The sequence below is a fragment of the Brassica napus genome, chromosome C9 (assembly GCF_020379485.1).
Source record: "Brassica napus cultivar Da-Ae chromosome C9, Da-Ae, whole genome shotgun sequence".
In the NCBI taxonomy this organism is placed as follows: Eukaryota; Viridiplantae; Streptophyta; class Magnoliopsida; order Brassicales; family Brassicaceae; genus Brassica; species Brassica napus.
In genome coordinates this window covers 20909636-20928598 of record NC_063452.1, presented here as the reverse complement: position 1 = coordinate 20928598, position 18963 = coordinate 20909636, and the positions used below count along the sequence as shown (strand labels likewise).

Below are 18963 nucleotides of genomic sequence, written 5' to 3'. Positions count from 1 at the left end.
GGTGATTGGTTAGGATTGTGATTTGGTTGTATAATAGGTTTAGAATTTTGATTTGGTTGAATAATTTGTTTTATTGAATTGATTTAGAATTTTTTTTATAAATTTTTGAATATAAATTCGATTTTTTGGATTTTAAAAACGTTTTTTGCTATATAAAAACTATTATTTGGGATTTTTAATATTGTTAAAACTATTTTTTCTAATTATTAAACTATTTTTTATTTATTAAAACTATTTTTTGTTTATTAGAACTATTTTTATATATTTATTAAACATTTTTAATATCTATAAAACTTTTTTTGTGGTTAAAAACTATTATTTGGGATTTCTTTTTTAAAAAAAAATCTATATTTATATTATATAAATTTCTATATTTATTAAACATTTTTAATATTATTAAAACTATTTTTTGTAATTATTAAACTATTTTTTATTTATTAAAACTATTTTTTGTTTATTAGAACTATTTTTATATATTTATTAAACATTTTTAATATCTATAAAACTTTTTTTGTGATTAAAAACTATTATTTGGGATTTAAAAAAAATAATAATAATTTATATATTTTTTTTAATTTACAGGTCTCATGATGATCAGACTCGGACTCGACAGCGTCGTGGTCGTGGTGGTACGGGGAGCCAGTCTCGGGATTCCAGCCATTTTCAGGGAGTGGTCGTGGTGGCACCCGCTCCTGCTCCTCTCGCTCCCGCTGCTGCATCCGCTCCTGCTCCTCCGGGTCCTCTGGGAGTGATGAGTGTTGCGGAGTTGGTTCGACAGCCCGGTCGTGACCATCTTCCCTATCTCACTCCGTATCCACATGGACGGGGTCAAACATGGTAATTAAACATATTTTTTTTCTTTACAAGTTCAGGTTCGAGATTTTAAAGAGTTTATGGTTTCTGGTTTTATTTTATTTTCAGAGACATGTTGCTAAATATAGCTACATGGCTGCGGATGAGGGTATTTAATACTTTATGGGTTTTAGATGAGTTTTTGATGATACCTGAAAACTTTTGATGGGTTGATCGGTCTATCAGTTAGAGATCTTCCTGGTTAGCTGATGGATTGCTCGGAATTATTGTTTTTGTTGCTGCTTGTTGGAATAGGAGACTGGTATATGGTTGAGAGAGATTTTGGTTTCTGGAACAAATTTTCCGCCTGTATTGTAACTGAGCGTGGGGGCGCGTCCGAACTCTGATTGATGAGGGGTTAGTGGCGTTGGCTTCGTCTCGTCAAGAGCTTTAATTTGGTATCTGGCTAGTCGTCTGGATCCACCGGAGTGAAGGGATAGAGCTGTTTGAAGTTTGTCGGGAATTAGGGTTTTTACTGCTCGGATTTATTTCTGGTTTTTAGGGTTAGGGTTTATGAGAGCAACGTCGTGCTGATAACGTGTTGTAAATGAAGTGTTGGGGAAATACTTCTGTATCATTACTGTCGACCAGAAGGTCCATATATATACAAGGTATTAGACCGTCATAACGTCATGTTTATCCTAACAAGATAAGGGTAAGGATAAACACCATGTTACAGATATACATGGAATATATACTAGATAAACACATAGTCTCTGGTTGTTTTTATCATGTCCCGGATTGGACCTGCAGTACGGGCTGGTCCATGGTCGATCATCATTTGGTTTATAACAGTTAGCTTGCTTTCTCTATTTCTTTTATTGCACAAAATCATAATGTGAGAGCGGACCTCCCTGCGGAAAGAGCCCGCTCACAAAAATCTATTTTCTCTCTTGTAAACCGGAGTGGTTAACTCTAAAAGCCAACATTGTCGACTTGAATTAATAAAGTACGGTATCTGTCGTAAAATAAATGTTTGTTTGCCCGGATCAAGATCTGTCAGATAAATATTTAGTGACTATGGCTCAAGACATGAAGATTACTCAATCATGATGTGTATTGGTGATGAAACATAAATAGAAGTTGGATGAAAAGCACGAATGATCTTGATACCAACTGTTAGATAATCCAAATCAAAGCTTCAAGAAAAAAAAAGAATATAACAAAGCTTGTGATCGATAAGAATAATAAAACTCATGGTTGGAAATTATGATTGCCAATATTTTCGTTTTTTATTGGTCATATAGAACACATGCGACAAACGGTTGGACTATCAACTCATACCAGCAAAGAAAATGGAAAATAACTTATTATATAAAGCTTCGTTCTTCAAAGTTGCTAATTAACACGATCATGACATGATATGTATTAATTAATTTTTTAAGATTGTTATATGTGTCAAAAATATGTTAGGATTCTCTTTTGTTTATAATGTAAAAAAATATTTAGAAAAAGGAAAATTATTGTTACATTTTTATTGAAAATAAATTTACTATTACATTTTGGAACACTAGAAAAGAAAAATTATTACAAAAATATATTTTATTGTTCTTTTTATGAGTTTAGAAAAGGAAAATTACTATTACATAGTCTTTTACAATTATATTTTTATGATTCTTTTATAGTTTTTAAAAACAAATTGATAGTAAGTTTAATTTTTAAAAATTCTATAAACAAACAATAATTGTAAAAATCTATTTGAAAGTATCTTTTCGTTTTTTCGATTATAAGAGAAAATATTTACTTTTAAAAAAAAATCTTAAATAAAAATGAATTATAAAATTCTACAAGTCCAAGAAATTATTTAATAAAAATCAAATAGAAAACTAATTATAAAATAAGTGATATTCCTTTTTTAAAACCCTAAAAAAATAAAAACATAAAAGTACTTTTATTATTTTCATATAAGTAACTAACTTTCTTTTTTTAACAGATAATTGTATGCTAAAAAATATAAACTAAAATAACAATTATTTTCACATCTATATTTAGGTTTAAGCTTCCTTATATTATTTTCACAAAAAACAATAGTATTTTCAAAAAAAAAAATTATCTTAGCATTTTCTTTTCATTCTTGAAACAACTCAATTCTTTTTATTATCCTTATTAAATGCTAACATAAGTTTTTTGTAACTATGATGTTTTTATCGTACATAAGTATTTGTGAATATGAGAAATATATGTTTGTACGTATAAGACACAATATATATATTTGTTGGTGACTAAATCTGGATGATCACAACAAAACACGATTTGGTTTTCTCCAAATTGAAAGACTTGATGTCCAATTCATCATAAATTGGTTTGATTACTAAAGTAACACTAACTAAAAAGAAAAACAGGAAACTCCGACGGTCGAAGCCGCCAGCAACGGAGACCTCCCGTGAAGAAACGAGTTTGGTGGTGGTTTTCGAAAAATCGCCAATATAGCGACGCTGAGTAATTCTAAAACGAGTTCTTAATTATAAAATAATTATCACATGACTTATGCAAAAACAATATTAAAACTATAATAAAATGATTTTTTAATATTTTTTATTAAATTAAAATATCAAACAATGTCCTTTGCAACGCACGGACCCAAATCTAGTAACTAAATAAAGAAGAGAGGTTCCTAAAACAGGCATCTTAATTACTTTAAAACTGAAACAAATGACTCAGTTAATTAAAAGTTACAAGAATAAGCAGAGCCTAACGCTCGTGTATGGTTTTATCATGTTAACATAAAAGTTTGATCAACCTGATTTCACTTGGCAACGCAAGAAATGGTAAGAACTGGGAACCGTAAGCACAACACTAGCCCACTCAACGTGTCCCCAGACGACTTCATCCCGTCTTTCGAGCGCAATAACCGAACACCAAATGTTCGTGTTTTGACAAGGACCAGGCCTGTCCCATAAGACTAAGAGTTTCCCACAGAAGTTAGCTAATGCAATAATACCACCACGACGATTCCTATTAAATACCTCCAAACCGTGGACCACCATCTACTTGTTATGCTTTGTGTCACTCCAAAAACAACCAAAACGATCGCATGAGTATAAAACATTCTCTATCACACACGTCTTTTCAACCAAGGGTCGATTTTCTGCAACGCCCCATCTACCTTGTTTTGGATCATAAAAATTAATATTCTTCTTGTTGCTGCTCTCAACGTAAACCTTTCCTTTAGTCACTATCAATGGTTTAATGAAAGAGGAGCGGAGCTCATGGCCAGGATCAGGTAAAGATTCCCAAACTCGAGTCGTTGTGTCAAAAACCTCAGCCCAACTCGTGGATTCATTTGGGCTGCAACCACCCATGACGTATATTTTCCCGTCGAGGAAGCCAGCAACGGCGTTATTATTTCGAGCCACCTTCATGATAGGGGCTCTAAAGACGAAGCTATTCCCCTTATTACGGGAATACATGGGAGATAACGATAACGTGGGAGAAATTTTTTGCGGAATAAATTTGTGGAATTTGGAACCAACCAAACCAATATCTATTGTTGGTGAGGGTATTCCTACCAACAAAGTGTTTCCAGTAGACTTGTTATAATCCTCCTCCATGTCATTCGTTAGAATTTGATCAGGTTTTATCCAGAGGCTAAACCAGGAGGGAACTGGATGATCGGTAAACTGTAAGCAGACGTAAAATAAGGCTTCGGTGGTTTTGAGGTGAAATCTCTCCATCGCGAGCTCATCGGATCTAATGAGAGAGTGAAAGGTCTTGGAGACAAGGGAGAGTTTCGGGTAGTACGATCTCGATATGCGTGCTAAGCAGTTCAGAACAACGTCGTCTGGAAGTGATAAAAACGATTGATGTGACGATGGTGGTTCCACATCGGAATTTATAGCTGTGGTGGTCGGAGCAAAAGTAGAGAGCGTTTCCAAAATTAGGAAAAATTGATGTAAATATCCTTTTGCATTCTTAAGAGCATACCAGGCTCGACGCAGGAGTTTTGTTTGCGGCCGTGCTTCTTCTCGTTCCATCTTCGTGGTGAGGAAAACGCAATTAGGTCACATATATATACCCTTTTTTTGTAACACATTATATACCTTCTAACATTTATTTGCAAAATTTACCTCTTGACTTTATAAATAATATTTACTCGACCCTCAAGAAAAATATTACTCAACTAAACCCCCGATCGAAGAGAATTGAGAATCCATTCGGACTTGAGAATGTACGTACAAGTATCTAATCACTTAATCAGCTTGTTCATCTGATGAGGCTATGAGTTTTAAATATTTTAACAGAGAATTTGACAAATCGAAACACATTCAACATTCAGTTGTCCCGTTACAACCTTTTTACTTTTTGACTATATTAGATATGCTTCATCCTTTATAAATGGAGAAAAATAGTTTTACAAATATTTAAAATTACAAAAGATATAAAACTATTAGCAACATAAATAAGAGTATTTGTATGATTTTTTGACAAAATAAATTGAAACACCATACGTTTAATAGTTTCTTATGTTGGCTTAGAATACTTATTCTAGTTGTATAAAACTAGTTTAGAAAACAAAATCGAGTGTTGCTATGATCTTCAGTGGGTTGAATAAGTAATTAATAGTTTTTTATATATTCTACACGGCCTATAATTTGTTTGTCTCACCACCAGTACTCTGTCGGTATACCTGATTTTGTTTATGTGTTATAACCTTCTCTAACCTAATGATATGCATAGAGAAGTATAGTTTCTACCCATTATTCAATGTTCAATATTACCTAGATTACATATTTTGCTTTTTCAGTTATTATGTTTTTTGTTATACGAAAATATGAAATTTTCCATAACCACATTGATAAATTTTTTTGAGAAATCTGAATTCATATCTTTCCTAAATCAATCATAATTCCTCTCAAAATATCACAAAAAAAACCATATTCTAATATCGTAACCGCATCCGAAATTTTTCATACCCTGAACCCTACTACTAATACTTTAAAACTTTTGTGGTACGATAAAGAACAACAAAACTTACGTTCACCCCTAAAGGTGAATTTTTAAATTCACATCCCTTCTTATTACCAATCAAAATACCATATATATTAATAATAAAATATATTATTTTAAAAACAAAAAAATCAAAAATATTTGAAAAAAAATAATGAAGCTCATTTTAATGACGCTAACACCACTAACTAAACACTAAATCTTAAATTCTAAACCCTAAACCTTAAATCTAAACCCTAAACCCTAAATTCTAAACCCAAAGTCTAAACCCTAAACTCAAACCCTATATATTGAACCCAAATCCTAAACCATAAACCCAAACCGTATATTCTAAACCCAAACCCTAGACCTTAAACTCAAACTCTAGATCCTAAACCCAAACCTAGACTCTAAACCCAAATCTTAAACCCTAAAGAAACAACATCAACATTAATCCAAACCTTTAGGATATAGGATTTGGGTTCAGGGTTTACGATTTGAGTTTAGGGTGTAGGGATTAGGTTTGGATATATGGTTTGAGTTTAGAGTCTATGAATTGAGTTTAGGATATAGGGTTTGGGTTTAGGGTTTACGGTTTGGGTTTAGGGTTTAGGGTTTAGGATTTGAGTTTAGGATTTGGGTTTAGGATTTGAGTTTATGATTTGAGTTTAAGATATAGCGTTTGGGTTTAGGATTTACGATTTGGGTTTAGGGTTTAGGATTTGGATTTAGGGTTTAGAGAAAGATTTAAAGTTTAGGGTTTAGTTAGTGGCGTTACCATTACTAAAATTGGCGTTATTATTTTTTTTAATTATTTCAGATTTTTTTTAAATAAAATTAATCTATTTTATTATTAATCTAGTTGGTATTTTGATTGGTAATAAGATGAGAGATGAATTTAAAGGTTCACCCTAGGGGTGAACCTAAGTCTTGTTTGAGAAAGAATATATTGAATTTTTTATCTTAACTCCATCCAATTTGGCTGTATAAAAAAATCTAATTCTAATACCCTAAATTCAAACTTAAACCTTACATACAAAACCATAAATCTATTTTTCAAACTTAAACTCTAATTACATATATTATTTTCAAAATTTAACCCCATGTCATAGTTTAAAATTAATGTATAATATTATGATGTGTATAATATTTACGTATTTATGTATATATTTTATATGTATGTATTTTAATTTATAAATAACTAGTAAATTTTATTTTGTTTTTTACTTCTGTTTTTATTTTTATAATAGCCACATATAGGTTAAGGCCATAAATCGTGACATTGCAGCCACAATAAATCAATAGCTAACTTAACCACAAAATAGTTGTGGTAAAATCGTCGCTAGTTAACTATGATTTTTTTACACAAACTGTGATTAATTATAGTTTTTTCTAGCCACAATGTTATAACCTCAAAAATGTGACTATTTCTTCACGATTTTTTGCTATATATCCCCCCATGGCTATATAGAAAATTTCTACTAGTGGATGTAAATACTTGTTGGAACTTTTAATATGCAAAATTTGAATAATCTGTAAGTAGTCTATGAATAAACATTTTCATCTGTAAAATCCCATTTATAAGCAGGTTTTCTCTTTAATTTTCTTATTAGTTAAACCAAATTTTGTTATATACCAGTATATATCATGTCGTAATGGAGATTTTATGCTCTTTGTCCTTGGATATTGAGGAATGAGGGTAAGATGTCTGTCTTCCAAAAATAATTAATTATGCTAAATAAAATAATCTACCGTCAATCTAATTTTTTTCATCGAGATACATATATAGACATTTTTCGTTTAGATATTAATGTTCATTTAAATTGTTAAACATAAACACGAAGTAAGAAACCAAAAATTTGATAGAAATGAGCGAAGAAATATAACAATGTAGATTTTTTTGGAACACTAAATAACAATGTTTTCTTAAATAAAAACAAAAAAAAACACTAATAACAATGTAATTATTTAGTTAAGTTAAAAATAAATAACATATAGTTTAAGCAATAATATAGGTTCTAAGGTACAAACATAGATAGAGGAGGATATGCTGGAACTTACAATTACATATCACCATATGCTAGACCCATTTTCTAAATTTGCCAACTATAATTGCAATATCAGTGTCAGCCTCTAAATATTTTTTTTATTACTTATGTGACCTTCTCACCCTTTCTACTAGGGGTGGGCATTTTACCCGATATCCGAAATGGTACCCGAACCCGATCTGAAAAACTCAAACCGAAATCCGAACCAAAGTAGCAGAATATCCGAACAGGTATTGAATTAGGAGAGATTGGATATCCGAACCCGAACGGATAATATCCGAACCCGAATAGATATCCGAAAATAACCAAACATATGTATAATTAACCTTATATTTCTAGTTTACATCTCTCATTTTATATAAAATATTTATATTGATACTACACATATTTTAAGTTCATATAATATACATGCAATTACGGAGAAAATGATTTGCTACTCAATTAAAATGCATGTCAAATTTTTTATTTCAAGAATTAACAAAAAGTTACATCCAAAATTTAAAAACAATAACCAAATTAATGTCTTTTTAGTTTCAAAATGTTATATCCAAATCTATTAACCATTCAATCTATTAAAAATAAAAAATTAGTTAAGTGAAAGTTATATTTTTAAATACAAGAAATTTGAGAAATGCAAATTTAATTTTGTTTTTTTTTAAATCTAAATATCCGAACCCGATCTGAAATAACCGAACCCGAACTAAAAATATCCGAACCCGACCCGAAGTACAGAAATACCCGAACGGGTTCTACACCTCTATATCGAAATACCCGAAAATCCGAAATACCCGACCCGGACCCGAACCCGAACGGATACCCGAACGCCCACCCCTACTTTCTACTCTGCCTAACCTCTGATCCTGAACCGGGTATGGAAATTCAAAATGACAATAATAATAAAATTAGGTTCATATTCCAAACAGAATTACTCCGTCAAACCCTAGAAGAAAATATGTACTCTATTCCGGTTTACTATTTAACGGAACTTGCGGACCAACCAACATAATCGGTTCTGGCATCAACGGGTAAAAATAGACAACGATAGAAAATAGAAAGGGGCGGTTACGTCTTTAGATGAAAAGCAAAGGTGATTAGAAAATTATCTCTAATATAATAATACGTAGAGAGCTTCTTAAAAATCAGAGAAACCAACAACAAAATAATCAGCTGGAGAATTAAGAACAAGGAAGAAGAGCCTCCAGAAATCTTCATCTCAAGTAAGTTTCATTATTAGTCCAAAAAGAAAAAGTTTCATCATTAGTAGAAAATATATACAAATTAATAAACGTTTTCATATATGTTCGTTTCAGATTATTTAGACGTGAAACTATGCGGTTTTTCTTTTTTTCAATACTCGTTATTACGTTTGATTGATATTTTTCTTGAGAATAATAGAACTACGGGAGCTAAATACGTAAACCATGTGCTAAAAGTTAAAACAAAGGTCAATATACATTGATTTTATAACCTAATTATGTATATATATAGATATACGTAGAGGCGTATAAATGTACAAATACAAAGGTGTATGTATATGAATCAGATGATCTTGTCTCGTTCTTATAATCGTTCAGGTTAAAAGTTAAGACTTTTGTTTCCGTCATTTACCTCTAAACTATATATAGAAAGTCTAATAATTTGTTCTTTTGTTGTTGCAGGATTGATATAATTACACACAAAAAAAAGATATGGGTTACTGGAAATCGAAGATTGTTCCAACAATGAAGAAATTGTTCGAGAGAAGCCCAACAAACAAGGATGTTGTTGCTGAAGCTAGCAAGACCCTCACCTTTGATGATTCTAAGGTATTTAGATCTATAAATTGTTAATTACATTTACATTAATACGCGTATGTGATTATTCCGATTTCTAAATTTATTTTTTTGTCTATTAATAGGAAGCAATCAACAAGGAGATTGAAGACAAAAAGACAGAACTGGAACCCAAGGTCTTGGATATCTATGAAGCCACGTCTGCTGAACTCAAGGTTCTTAATGATCTTAAACATCCATTCTAAACACTAGCGATTAGCTTTATGTACTCGATTTAATTTTTATATTTGTAGGCTTTGGTGAGGGAGCCTAAAGAAGATGGTTTAACGAAGCACTCTACCGAAGTGAACAAATTCCTCGAGGCACTTGTTGAAATGGGTGGGTACTTTTAAATTTAGCTAAAACCTGGTTAGCAACTAGTTTTCAACATAATATTTCATGGTTACTAGGGCGAATATCCGTTTTGGTATGAGTTATACGAATTATCTGAATTATCAAATTCGTCCCAGTTGTAATAACCATACGTTTAGAAAGTTTATTTATTCTAGTAGATGTTCAAATGACCTAATTATCAAAATACTTTTTTTTTGGTAAAATAGTTATCAAGATACTTAAAACTAAAAAAATGAAAGTAACAGAGCTGTCTGATTTCGAATTCAACCTCTTTTTTGAACATTAACTTGGTATATACTAGTTTTAGATGCATCTAAAATATCCGTAGCTGATTATTGCATGGGATTACCCGATCCCATACCCAAAATGAACAATCCAAAAAATCACGATGACCACTGAATCAAAGTAGATGAATACATTGTATATTAAAAAGGTTATAACTTAATATAAACTATGAGTAAATAATCTTTCAAATGTTAATGTTACTTCAGGATTCCCTGGATCAAAGGATGCGTGTGAACTTTCATCTACTAGCTCCGGACCAGTGACGTTCATATTTGAGAAAGTATGTGTGTTTCTCCCGGTGGAGGAGAAGTCACGAGAGGTGGAAAATGTGGAAGAAGTCGCGAAAACCGAAGAACCGTCCAAAGAAGAAGACACCAAACCGGCCAAGGAAGATGAGATTATTACAAACGCAGTGAAAGAGAAAGAAACAGTTGAAGAGAAGAAAGAAGAGGTTCTACCCGCACTTGTTCCTGTCGTGGCGGCTGCGGAGGAGGAGAAGCCAGCCGTGGAAGAGGAGAAGAAGCCAGCCGTGGAAGAGGAGAAGAAGGAAGCAGTGGAAGAGCAGAAGAAGCCAGTGGAAGAGGTGAACAAAGAAGTTGTTGCCGCAGCAGCTCCGGTGGTTGAAACTCCGTCGACCAATGTCACAGCAGCTCCGGTGGTTGATGCTCCGGCAAAGGCCCCCGAAGCCTTGGCGGCTGAGCCAGGAAAGGTTTAAATATTATTCTTCATGGTACATTTCTTTATAAAAACATTGCTTGTTTTGTGTGGATATTATTTTGTTGTTTTTTAATTTATTTATTATCTATGTGGATATTATATGTATTAATTTGCTTGCTTGAGTTGTATATTTAAAAAGATCCAACACTATTTTTTTTCTACCAATTTTCATTTAAAACTAGTTTTAATCTTTGAATTTAGTTTCTAAAAGTAAAACTCTATTTTAGTTTTAAATTCTTGTTTTAGTATTCAGTTTTATGGTTTTTATATATATTTTGATCACATGTGTGAGAAAACTCTGAACATGTGTTAATCAATGACATTAGATTTAAACCATACTTCAAAGATATACAAAGTTGAAAGAACTGCTCCATATCTCTAGATTGAGTTGACTCACTAACATAGGTATGCCTCACATAAATACTATAGAAACTGAAGTTGTGTATTATTATGATCTCGGGAAGCGGCAACGTTCATGACGATCATCTTCATATTAATTGGCGAAGAGGAAGGTAATAAGTTAGTTGTCACAAAGATGACGTGATTACCACAATGTCTGTCAAACTCTGTAAACTGAAAGCTTATTCACTTAAACATAGAGAATGATTTTGGAGAAACAAATTTTGCACGAGAAAGGGTTTATATGAGATTTATACAGAGGTCACACGCAACAAAAAAGGGAAGCTGTTCCTTTTCCTTAAATCATACATGATGCATAAAGCTGACTCTCAGATTCTTCGCAGTGAAGCCAACCTCTTCTCAAGCTCATCCACTTCACTTGATTCAGAGCTGCAAGTTTTAAATTTATGCAAAGAGTTTTCTTAATTTTCTTCAGTAGAACTCACAGTGACCATTCATTCATGAGATCAACATCGTCATTACCTGTTGCTGTTGGTAGTAGTAGCAGGAGGAGCTGCGGTTTTTGTAGCGATCCGACCTTTTGGAGCTGAAGACAACTGTTTTAAACAAATGAAACAGAGAGACATTTTTTTAGTCTTTGACTAAACCCTGAGACATAAAAAAAGAAACGAAAAGACCCCCATTGGCAGAGAAACCTGACCTGAGATGCGACTCCAACACCAATCTCATCAAGAACTTGGTTAGTGAGGTCTTCTGTTTCTTCTTCAGCCTCATCTTTGTCAAGCGTTTCATCAATTGCCTCTGACATCATCTCTATCTGCAACCACATAAACAAATCAAGTAACGTTTTGATTGTCTGATAGAAAAGAATCTAAATCAGATAAACTAAGCTCTTCAGATCAAAGAGATATTGTTTTTTACCGTCATGTCTAGCTGTGCCGACTGTTTCTGGAAATCCTTAATCACTTTGGCTTGTTTCGTTGGTGCCATTTGCTGAAAATATAAAGTTTAGCGTTATTAATCACAATATAAAAGCTTAGTACTGAGCATTAGGACCAAAAATAGCATTATTATTACCTTGTTCATTGCAACCATAGCTTTGGTTGCACCTTTCATACCAGAAGAAATGGAAGTGCTGGCATACAGAGCCTAACCAAGAAAGACAGTGATTATTATTATAATTTCTAATCGAACTATTAGTTTAGCTGATCTTAAAATTTAGAGGAAGTAAACCTAACCTGTGTGTGAGTCGTTACACCTCTGATTTGAGCACGGCTTCCCTGTAAGTTTGTAATCTGTTGCCTCAATCTAACAAGCTGACGTGCTAAAATCTTTGTCGCCGCCTATCCAAACATGTTTTAATGAAAAAAAATCAACAATAAAAGAGAAGAGAAGGACATAAAATGATTATCGGGGGTTTTTAAGGTGGGGTTCTTAGCGGAATATAAGAACCCGTCTCTTAATTTTTAACTTAAAAAAGTTAAGAACCTTCTTAACTTTTTTAGTTAAAGAGATGGGTTTTTATATTCCGCTAAGAACCTCAGTCTAAAAACCTCCCAATAATCATGCTTATAAGCCAGTAAAGGGGAAAATCTAGTTGCCTCGTTTCCAGTTTTAGCAGTTTTCTTGATTTCAGCAACTAGTCTCTTCTCCTGATTGTAAAGTGAACAATGTCAATAGAACCGTAAGAAAACTTATGTCCACTACACTATATATGATGTTATTTACCTCCAGCTGAAGAGATGAAATCTCTCGTTCGATACCTGCCACGCCATTGGAATATTTTTTTAACATTGAGCTCAAAAGCTTAGCTTTTTTTTTTTTTTAGCTTATTGAATTGTTTAGAACACATAACAGAGAGGTACAATCTAGCAATAGTATCAAAAGCAGTGGTTAATCAGAAGAGCTTATCATGTAGTTCAAACAACTAAGAGCTTAAGGCTAGACTCTATCAGCACTTTTACTAGCAGCAGCAATGAACTTATAGGTTAGATTTAGATTAAGATTCTCTAAGAGGATGGTGGAACCTATACATACCTCGTGTAGCCACAGACATTTCTCTCTTACTGGTGCGAAGAGCATCTGCAGAAAAAATATCAAAACTTTTCAAAACAATTATTGCAAAACTAATCCACAAAGAAAAACCAAGCACAGAAATGACAAGATCTGGGCATAGGCAGCTTACTAGTTTCTAACTTTGACCTCTCACGCTATCTAACTTAGAATCATATAACCAATTATGGAAAACAAGAACCCACACATACCCACATCCAAAGATTCAATTTTGAACACGAAGAACGATTAAAGGTGCCAACTTTTTTTCGGATCAACAGAGAGTAATAACCATTCTTTGCAATTAAGCAGATGCAGAAGAAAATTCAGTGAGACAATAGTAGTTAAAGTTGTGAGCTTTTTTTTAACCTTTGGGAGTAGTCTTCTTCTTGAAAATGTTCATGGCGATTATCTTCTCACAGTTCCCCCCCAAGTGTTTATGAAAAACCCTAAATCAGAGAACAATGATCTGGAGAAAGAGGCACAAAAGTTGTATACTACTTTTTTTCTTCTTCTCTCTCTCTGTATATGTTTCTGAGTGTGAATGTGTGTGGAAGAGCGTGCTCAGCTTAATACACTGATCAAAAGGGTACTTTGGAACTAGCCGTTACAGACTCCAGATCTACCTAATATTCCTTCTTTATCCACCGTTATTGTTTTCATTCTACTTTATTTCTTTATTTTTGTATATTATGGAAACCGACAAAGACTCTGACCAGTCTAGAAACAAATTGCTCTGATAATGCTAAAAGAAAAAGAATGGAACAAATGTATTCAAGAAATTCTTAAGATAACTCTTTTTAACTTTTTGTCACAAAATAGCTGTTAATATATAAAATGATCAAAATAAATTTTATTAAAAATTAAAAATAATTTTTTATTCTAGAGTTAACTAATCTAAACTTAGGGTTTAGAGTCAAGAGATGAGATTTTGGAGATAGGGTTACAAATTTTTAAAAATAAAAAATAAATATTAAAATTTTCAAAATTAAAAAAAGTTATTTTAATGATTTTCTTTCTTGAAAGATAATTTTGTAACAAAAACTAAAAAAACTATTTGAGAGAATTGTTCAATATATTTACATTACGTAGTTGTATTAACCAGAAAAAAATGTATTATGATAATGTGGCTTATTATATGAAACGAATAGAAGCATTATACTAGTAATCTGAAACTGCTGATCAGAGCCGTGTTCCAGTTTGAGCTTATACCAGTTTAGTCTACTTCTTATTCCGCTTATTACATCTCTCTTGGCCCGTAATGGTAGACACGAATCGATCAGATTGTGTAAGCATTTGACCATTTGCCTTTTCTGTTACTTTGCTAACGAACCTAGAAGCTTGATCCTTGTCCACTATTGAAGTAAACCGGGATTTTGGTTAGACTGAATTAGTTTCCTTTCGCTGGTTCAGTAATAGTAGTCCGGTTTAGTACATATGTGATGTATATAAATAGCATAGATGGTAAACGGTAAAGTTAACGTTGAATAAACGATTCTTCAACAAACTTCATCTTCTCAATTTCTCTTGTTTTGATCCTTCATCTCAAACTCATAATATGGTATCAGAGCCATCACAAAGCTCTTTTATCACTTGATTCTTCATCTCTCTTCCTTCGATCAGCTCGATTTCATCTCTTGTCATCTAGATCTGAGCTCCGATGGTGTCTGTGAAGAAAATCCCCCGTCGATCAACTCGTAACTCATCTCGTTCTATTGCCGTTGCTCGTTCTCCTCTGAGGTCTCCTCCGATAGTTGAAAACCCGATGATCGAGGCTCCGCGAGCGTTTGCAATGGTGAATCAGTCCGATCCAAATCAGTCTCCTCTGTATATGACCAACTCTGATCATCCAGGTCTCCAACTCATCTCTATTCAACTTTCTGGTTCAAACTATATGATTGGAATGCTCCAATGAGGATTTCTGTAGATGCTAAGAACAAAATTGGATTTATTGATGGTACTCTTACTCGTCCTGAGGAATCACATACCAGTTTTCGCATCTGGTCACGTTGCAACAGTATGGTTAAATCCTGGTTGCTTAACTCAGTCTCTCCTCAGATCTACCGTAGTATCTTGCGATTGAATGATGCGTCTGACATATGGCGTGATCTCCACGATCGTTTTCACATGACAAACCTTCCACGCACATTCAATTTAACTCAGGAGATTCAAGATCTTCGTCAAGGTACTATGACACTCTCTGAGTATTATACTACGTTGAAGACACTTTGGGATAATCTGGAAAGCTCTGATGAACCAGATAAACCTTGTGTCTGTGGTAATGCTGCTAAACATCAATTGAAAGCTGAGCGATCCAAAATCGTTAAGTTTCTGGCATGTCTTAATGAATCATATGCGATCATTAGGAGACAGATTACCATGAAGAAAGTGTTACCTTCTTTGGTGGAAGTGTACAACAACTTGGATCAGGATGATAGCCAAAAGGGATTCTCTAATGTTCCCTCTTCTCCTGCTGCGTTTCAAGTCTCTGAAGCTCCTTCTTTGGTGACTGATCAGGCCATATGCTATGTTCAAAGTGGTCCTAACAAAGGTCATCCCATCTATAACTTTTGTAAGCGACCTGGTCATATTGCAGAGCGTTGCTACAAGAAACATGGCTTTCCACCAGGGTTCGTTTCAAAATTCAAACCAACTGAGAAGAACATCTCAACTCCTAAGGTTGTGGCTCATGTTTCTAGCTACACTCCTCCTGTAGCTGACCAGAAGACTACGAATGTGGAGAACATGCTTGGTAGTCTCTCTAAAGATCAGATGCAGCAATTTATTGCTCTGTTCACTTCTCAGTTGCAGACTTCTCCTTCCCCTGGTACCATGGAAGCAAGCACATCAAACACTGGTATTGCTTTCTTATCATCAACATATAGTTTTGTTGGTATTTTGATGGTTTCTCAACACTCGCTTTCCTCACAAACGTGGGTGATTGACTCTGGTGCCACACATCATGTCTCTCATGAGAAACGTCTTTTCACTTCTATTGATACCTCAGTTGAGAGTTTTGTAAACTTACCAACTGGATCTACCATTAAGATCAGTGGTGTTGGAAAGGTTCAACTCAACTCACACATATGTCTCAGTAATGTGTTATATATCCCCGAATCCAGGCTCAATCTTCTCAGTATCAGCTCACTGATGAATGATTTGAATTCTCGTGTGATCTTTGATCTTCTACTTGTCTGATCCAGAATCCTATCAGGGAGTTGACGATTGGTCAGGGTAGACGCATTGGAAACCTTTATGTGTTGGATACAACGTCTCTTCAAGCTTCAATAAACTCAGTGGTGGACATTGGAGTTTAGGATAGACATCTTGGTCATCCAGCTTATTCCAGACTTGATGTTATTTCTGATGCTCTTGGAACTTCAAAACTCAAGAATAAAGGCTCCGGTTTTTGTCACACATGTCATTTGGCAAAGCAGAAGAAACTTTCTTATCCATCTTTCAATAATGTTTGTAACACAAACTTTGAGTTGTTACATATTGATACATGTGGACCTTTCTCAGTTGAAACAGTTGATGGATATCGTTACTTCTTGACTATTGTTGATGATCATTCTAGAGCAACTTGGGTTTATCTTCTACGCACAAAGAGTGAAGTCTTGACAGTGTTTCCGACTTTCATTGAACAAGTTGAAAATTTCTACAACATCAAAGTTAAGTCTGTGCGATCTGATAATGCTCAAGAATTACAATTCACTCAATTATATCAGAAGAAAGGTATTGTTCTTTACCATTCTTGTCCTGAAACCCCAGAGCAGAACTCAGTAGTCGAGCGCAAGCATCAACATATACTCAATGTGGCTTGTGCTTTGGCTTTTCAATCGGGTGTTCATCTAACTCTATGGGGTGATTGTATCTTGATTACGGTGTTCCTCATTAACCGAACACCTTCTCAACTTCTCTCTAACAAGACTCCTCATGAAGTTCTCACTGGGAAGTCTCCACTGTACTCTCAACTCAAGTCCTTTGGTTGCTTATGTTATGCTTCTACTTCTTTGAAGCAAAGGCATAAATTTCTTCCTTGGTCTAAGGCTTGTGTGTTCTTGGGATATCCCTCTGGTTATAAGGGCTATAAGTTGATGGATTTGGAGAGCAACAAAGTCTTCATCACCAGAAATGTGTTGTTCCATGAGGACATATTTCCACTGCGTTCTAAAGCTTCTGCTACTCATGATTTTCCTATCAACAGTCTCATTCCAGAGGATACTAGTCCCTCATCAGATAAAAATCCTTATTCTAAAACACAAACCATTCCTCCTCTCTCAGAAATTTCTTCCACTCGTAATAAGAAACCACCTTCTTATCTTCAAGATTACATTTGCAATTCTTTGCAGTCCACTTCCTTATATCCTATATCATCTTCACTTACATATTCAAAACTTTCTCCATCATATACTTATTTCATCAATCATGTTACTAGTATTCCTATTCCTACTTCTATTGCTGAAGCTCAGAAATCCAAGGAATGGGATGAGTCTGTTGATAAAAAATTGGATGCTATGGAGGATACTAATACTTGGAGTGTGAGTGCTTTACCTCCGGGTAAGAAGGCTGTGGGTTGTCGATGGATACATTCTTTGAAGTTCAATGCTGATAGCACTCTGGAGAGACGTAAGTCACGTCTTGTAGCCAAGGGTTACACGCAGAAAGAAGGGTTGAATTATAATGAAATGTTTTCTCCAGTGGCTAAAATGGCTACTATCAAGTTGTTGTTGAAGGTTGCAGCATCGAAGAAGTGGTTTTTCTCTCAACTTGATATATCTAATGCTTTCTTGAATGGAGAATTAGAAGAAGAAATATATTTGCAGTTGCCTGATGGTTATGATGAGTACTATGCTAAACGTAAGGGGGACATTCTTCCCAAAAAGGATGTCCTTCGTTTACGTAAGTCTATCTACGGTCTCAAGCAGGCTTCCCGCCAATGGTTTAAGAAACTCTCTCAATGGGATTCTCGCGTGGTCATGGTGATCATACTTTATTCATTAAACAGCTTGGTACAAATTTCTTGGTGGTTCTGGTTTACGTAGATGACATTCTAATTGCCAGTACCAGTTCTACTGCTACATCTGTTCTTACTGAGAATCTTCAGAAATGTTTCAAACTGATGGATCTGGGTACTCTCAAGTACTTTCTTGGCTTGGAGGTGGCAAGTTCTTCTTAAGGTATCTCCTTATGTCAACATAAGTATGCTTTAGATCTTCTCTCTTCCATTGGAATGACTGGATGTAAACCTTCCTCAGTTCCAATGGTTCCTAACTTGAAGATGTCTAAGACTGATGGCGAGATTCTCACTGATGTGGGCATGTATAGAAGAATTGTTGGTTGCCTGATGTATCTCACTATTACAAGACCTGAAATAACTTTTGCTGTGAACAAGTTATGTCAGTACTCCTCTGCTCCGAGATCATCTCATTTGAAGGCGGTCTACAAAGTTTTACAATACATCAAGGGAACTGTTGGCTAAAGTCTTTTCTACTATGCCACTTCTGACTTACGGCTTAAAGGATTTGCGGATGCAGACTGGGATTTTTGTCAGGATA

At 34.1% G+C, this 18963-nt stretch overlaps 2 protein-coding genes and 1 pseudogene across 2 annotated transcripts; 1 reads left to right on the top strand and 2 right to left on the bottom strand.

The window, feature by feature from the left end:
• Window positions 1-3329: 3329 nt before the first annotated feature.
• Window positions 3330-5167, bottom strand: LOC111211945 (annotated as a pseudogene).
• A 3733-nt stretch (window positions 5168-8900) lies between these two features.
• On the top strand, window positions 8901-11132 carry LOC106417820 (plasma membrane-associated cation-binding protein 1). The gene is made up of 5 exons (XM_022713300.2): window positions 8901-9043; window positions 9485-9631; window positions 9724-9813; window positions 9892-9976; window positions 10483-11132. The coding sequence occupies exons 2-5, from the start codon at window positions 9515-9517 to the stop codon at window positions 10989-10991; spliced, it is 801 nt and encodes a 266-aa protein (XP_022569021.1). The 5' UTR covers window positions 8901-9043; window positions 9485-9514; the 3' UTR covers window positions 10992-11132.
• A 405-nt stretch (window positions 11133-11537) lies between these two features.
• Window positions 11538-13993, bottom strand: LOC106417691 (vacuolar protein sorting-associated protein 2 homolog 2). The gene is made up of 10 exons (XM_013858463.3): window positions 13775-13993; window positions 13391-13435; window positions 13082-13116; window positions 12955-13005; window positions 12592-12696; window positions 12431-12502; window positions 12275-12346; window positions 12054-12170; window positions 11876-11949; window positions 11538-11782 (listed from the first exon to the last, which is right to left on the bottom strand). Exons 1-10 carry the CDS (start codon window positions 13806-13808, stop codon window positions 11722-11724), a joined length of 666 nt encoding a protein of 221 aa, XP_013713917.1. The 5' UTR covers window positions 13809-13993; the 3' UTR covers window positions 11538-11721.
• Window positions 13994-18963: the final 4970 nt, after the last annotated feature.